Source organism: Sinocyclocheilus anshuiensis, unplaced genomic scaffold (assembly GCF_001515605.1).
Source record: "Sinocyclocheilus anshuiensis isolate Anshui unplaced genomic scaffold, SAMN03320099.WGS_v1.1 scaffold2232, whole genome shotgun sequence".
NCBI lineage: Eukaryota > Metazoa > Chordata > Actinopteri > Cypriniformes > Cyprinidae > Sinocyclocheilus > Sinocyclocheilus anshuiensis.
Genome location: NW_015547816.1, coordinates 247,692 through 252,750, shown reverse-complemented (window position 1 = coordinate 252,750; position 5,059 = coordinate 247,692). Strand labels below are relative to the sequence as shown.

Below are 5,059 nucleotides of genomic sequence, written 5' to 3'. Positions count from 1 at the left end.
ACTGTTATTTTAAATTCATAATATTTCACATTTTAATATAATGCAATAAAATAAAATATTTCTAAAAACAATATTTCTCAATATAAGAGTGTATAATATTAATATAATGTACAATATTAATTTACAGTATTTTTTAATAAAATAAACAAAGCCTTTGTGAGCATAATAGTCTTTTCAAAAACATTGAAAAATCTTACAGTCCACTAAACAGTAATTACTTTTATATTTAATATTTAAAACTATTTTTTAACTATTATATTTATCTGTTTTTAAAAATATTAGTTATATTACTTATTATTATTATTATTAAGAAAACAAAAGAACCTAAACAAACAAAAAAACTGGACAGTCCGAATATTTAAATACAAAATCGATGTAAAAAAAATAAAGAATTATATTACTTAATAATAATAATAAGAAGAAGAAAACAAAAAACCTAAACAAACAAAAAAAAAACTGGACAGTCGAATATTTAAATACAAAATCGATGTAAAAAAAATAAAGAATTATATTACTTAATAATAATAATAAGAAGAAGAAAACAAAAAACCTAAACAAACAAAAAAAAAACTGGACAGTCGAATATTTAAATACAAAATCGATGTAAAAAAAATAAAGAATTATATTACTTAATAATAATAATAAGAAGAAGAAAACAAAAAACCTAAACAAACAAAAAAAAAACTGGACAGTCGAATATTTAAATACAAAATCAATGTAAAATGAATATGTACAAAAAAAAATTTTTTTTTATATATATATATAATTCATGCACCGTGCTCACTGACTTCATGATGATATGTTCGAATCTATTGTTATATTTAAGTCATTGTGGATCATTTTACATGCTGTTTATTTTGCACTTTGTGTGATCTAAACTATGTGGCATGGTATTTTGATATCTAGCTTGAATATTATGCTTTCATCTCCTTCTGTTTTTATGAAAGTATAATCAGATTTGTCCCTGCTGTTTGTGATCAGTTCCAGGTCTGGGTCCGGTTCCCCTGCGGTTCAGCGCGTCTGGTCCTCATAAGCCGCTGAGCCGGACCCGCTCCGAACCGCTGCCCCAGAGCCCCCGTGTGCTCCATCCTCACCTGCTCCAGCAGCAGCAGCACAGCGCGCAGCTCCTGGAGAGACTCAAGCAGCAGACTCACCTGGGCAAGGTCCAGATCACACCCCTCACGCCTCACTTTACTCTAGGACAGGGATAATACAATGACTTTCAATGCATTCCGGAATCAAATCTGATTAGTTGTTTGTAGTCAGGATCGAAAAAAGCATGAAATCTGATTTATTTTGTCAAACCACATTCATATTTGATTTGAAATCAGATTTTGGAAATGCACGTCATTTAAGTTTGTGGAAGGAGAATGAAAACAAGTATGTGGGATTCATCAGGATCTCTGTCCGTGTCCCGCAGCTCATGTCGAAGTCCAGCGAGAAGCCTCGTCTCCGGCAGATCCCGTCAGAGGACATGGACTCCGAGGAGGTGGGGCCGTCGGTGGGCGACGCCCATCAGGGCAGGGTGAGGGCGGAGTCTCAGAGAGAGCTGGAGAGTCAAGAGGAGCAGCTCAACCTGCAACACACCCTTATTCTCAACCAGGTTAGACACAAACCACCAATCCTGAAGAATAAGCCGCACATGTTTCATTGTGCAAAAAGGTCTGCCTAAACGTTATTACACACAATTTAGAAGTAATTTCATAATAACTTATGTTTAAATTTGCTAGATATGGGGGAAGCCAAAAATTAAAATGAAAGAAAATTCAAACAATCCAATAATTGTGTGTGGATGAATGTCACAAAAACATTTTGAAAGAAGTCTTGTATGCTCAACAAGGCTGGATTTATTTGATCAAAAATACAGTGATAATGTGAAATATTATTACTATTTAAAATAACTGTATTCTGTGTGAATATATTTTAAAATGTAATTTATTCCTGTGATCAAAGCTGAAATTTCAGCATCATTACTCCAGTCTTCAGTGTCACATGATCCTTCAGAAATCATACTAATATGCTGATTTGCTGCTTAAGAAACATGTATTATTATTATCATCAATCTTGAAAACAGTTGTGCTGCTTCATATTTTTGTGGAAACCACAATATACATATTTTTTTCAGGATGCCTTGATGAAAAAAAAAATTTAGCACGTACCACAAACTTTTGAACTGTAGCACGTGATCTCAAAATCAAAAGACAAACCGTTATGTTTTGCATAAATAAAATAAAGCATGCTTGTTTTTTATCAAGTGTTTTAAAACCTTTATTTATTTCATGACAATTAAGCAAATTTTTTGATCATTTTATAAAAGTTGTCATTAGATGTTCACTACTCTGATACAATAAAAAGCCAGTACAACAAATTACCATTTTTAAAACTAATTTTTATTTTAGTTTATATCAACTTATTTAATTTTATACCATGGTCTGTCTGAATACTGGATTCTGATTGGCTGGCAGATGTGCATTAAAACTGTTTAATGCACAGGTAGTTCCATTAATCACCGATCACCGTTCTATAGTGTAATAGTATTTGGTAAATGTTATCTTTAGCAAGAATTAAAAAAATGATTTGATGCACACACACACACACACACACACACACACACACAGAGAGAGAGAGATCAAAGATCACGCTGCGTACACACAGAAACATTCAGGAGCATAGAAACTTGTTGTCAACACTGCCCCGCGACATTTATTAATAAAATAGCTTAGATTGGTCAATCGATCGATAATTAATTCAAATAAATGTTATAATACATTATTTCAAATAAATGTGATCTAACTGCACTATTTCATCCCTGTGTCTGATTTGAAGCGGGCAGAATGCTAGAGCTAACAAGCCGTAACTGACGAAAATAACCGTCTTTTTTACCTTTCCAGTCAAATATTGCACTGCAAACATCATAAACAGCTTAAACTTGTCAATGTTGGCAAATAACCATGGTATAAGCGGGATAATGCACAGTTAGATATGCATTCAATTATTTTAATGCACTCCTCTTCGTGTCGGGTGGTTCTTGGCCTCCACGTTGTGCATTAAAATCATTTAATGCATAGCTAGCCATGCATTATCCCTTACTTAATGTTAATTTTATTCTGTAGTATTTTAACCAACTACTATTAGGTGTAAATACCGTTATTATATCATATACCGTATCATAATTTGATCATACACAGTAAATGAGAATGACAGTTTTTTCCATGTAGTAATACTTCTCAAAAGTATAATATGATATTTTATTTCAGACATTTATCAGACATAGTTTTCATAAAACATCCTGAAATACTTTCTTTGCAGTCACGCCTGTGGGAAACGCAAAAGCAACTCCAGCACCTGCGCAGACAGACGGCTCACATGGAGACACTGGCGGTACCCATGATGCTCGGTGCCGCACACCGGCCGCTCTCTCGTACGCAGTCGTCTCCAGCCTCCACCTCACTAACGCTGCCGGACAAAGCCTTGCCTCTCACCACAGCACAGGAGCCGCCCCAGAGCCAGCCGCGCTTCACCACGGGTACAGAGTCTCCACCAATCACACGGCTCTCTGCACCAGATGAGACCTTCTCAGTGACTGAAACCTCATTGTGTGTGTGTGTGCAGGCCTGGTGTATGACTCCCAAATGCTGAAGCACCAGTGTACGTGTGGAGACAACAGCAGCCACCCAGAGCATGCTGGGAGAATCCAGAGCATCTGGTCGCGCTTGCAGGAGAGGGGCCTCAGGGGCCAGTGTGAGGTATTTACAGCCTGCACTTCCTCTCCTTTCCTAAAGGGGGTGCTGAATAATCTGTCCTACCATCATTTTCAACATTTCTTGAGCACATCCACATTAACGGAACAGTTCAGCCCAAAATCAACATTCTGTCATCATTTATTCACCCTCATGTTGTTACAACCCTGCTTGACTTGATTTTCTTCAGTGGAAGGCAAAAGAAGAATTTTAGGCCTTTTCAATATAATAAATGTCAATAAGCCTCTGTAAAGCTTCAAAATGACAAAAACACCATAAAAGTATTATAAAAGTAGTTTATATCACGCATCAACTATATTCTATAAAGATGGAGTGCAAATGAACGCAACAGACCGCTCCATCTTAAGAAAGGCTCTTTAAAAATTACTATATAAAATAGAGGGCAGCGTGAAAAAAAGTGTTTTTCATTGTAGATGAACATGTCTTCACACACCAAATACACAAAATAATGATCTTTAAAAAAGCATCATATGACCCCTTTAAAATAAAGTGTAACTTTCACTTCTTAAGAAAATATTTGAGGACTTGAGATTTTTTTTTTCTTACGAACTTCTTCATTCAAGAAGATTTCCGTGAATCCGGCACCTGGTGACAAAAGCACACGTTCAGTGAATAACAACAGGAAAATTCATGTTATTTTTTGTCGCACAAAACTTTTGAATGACTTCAGAAGATAAACAGTATAGCGGACCACGTTCTTCATACTTTTTGGTCCTTTTCGAAGCTTCATTCTCTTCCTTTTTCATTTCTCAGTCCTCATTCACTTCCATTATATTGAAAAAAGATATCCAAAAACCTCCCTGCTTTTAATAACTCCAATGCTGGCAGCATGTTTGCACCATGAAAATCCTCTCTCATGGTCTTTGATGTTTTTTGCTTCCTCTGCAGAGTATTCGGGGAAGGAAGGCCACTCTAGAGGAGTTACAGTCTGTCCACACCGAGCGTCACGTTCTGCTGTACGGCACCAATCCACTCAACCGCCTCAAACTGGACAATCGCAAGCTGGCCGGTAACACATCGTCACGCACACACGATTCACATCTGATAGACATGAGTCAGCTGCAGCTTGGCCAGCACAACACCTCATTTTTCAAAGCACAGGAACGCCAACACATGAATATAAGCGACTTTCACAATGACTAAAAGGTTGGAAATGTCAAGCGGTGAATGCGAGAATGACAGTTAATCGGCTTGACGTCACTCTGTGTCCAACAGGCATACTGTCACAGCGGATGTTCGTCATGCTGCCCTGTGGGGGAGTCGGGGTAAGTGAAAAAAAGCACACACACACACACACA

General features: G+C 36.6%; 1 protein-coding gene across 6 annotated transcripts in view; it reads left to right on the top strand.

Annotated features, from left to right (window-relative positions):
* The window catches only part of hdac7a (histone deacetylase 7a), a 105,414-nt gene that overhangs the window by 69,657 nt on the left and 30,698 nt on the right, over positions 1-5,059 (top strand). For all 6 annotated transcript variants that reach the window (XM_016507610.1, XM_016507611.1, XM_016507609.1 and 3 more), the window contains 6 exons: positions 982-1,163; positions 1,421-1,603; positions 3,310-3,526; positions 3,613-3,746; positions 4,650-4,770; positions 4,977-5,026. In XM_016507610.1, coding sequence (XP_016363096.1) covers positions 982-1,163; positions 1,421-1,603; positions 3,310-3,526; positions 3,613-3,746; positions 4,650-4,770; positions 4,977-5,026 — 887 coding nt within the window. The remainder of the gene's footprint in view (positions 1-981; positions 1,164-1,420; positions 1,604-3,309; positions 3,527-3,612; positions 3,747-4,649; positions 4,771-4,976; positions 5,027-5,059) is intronic.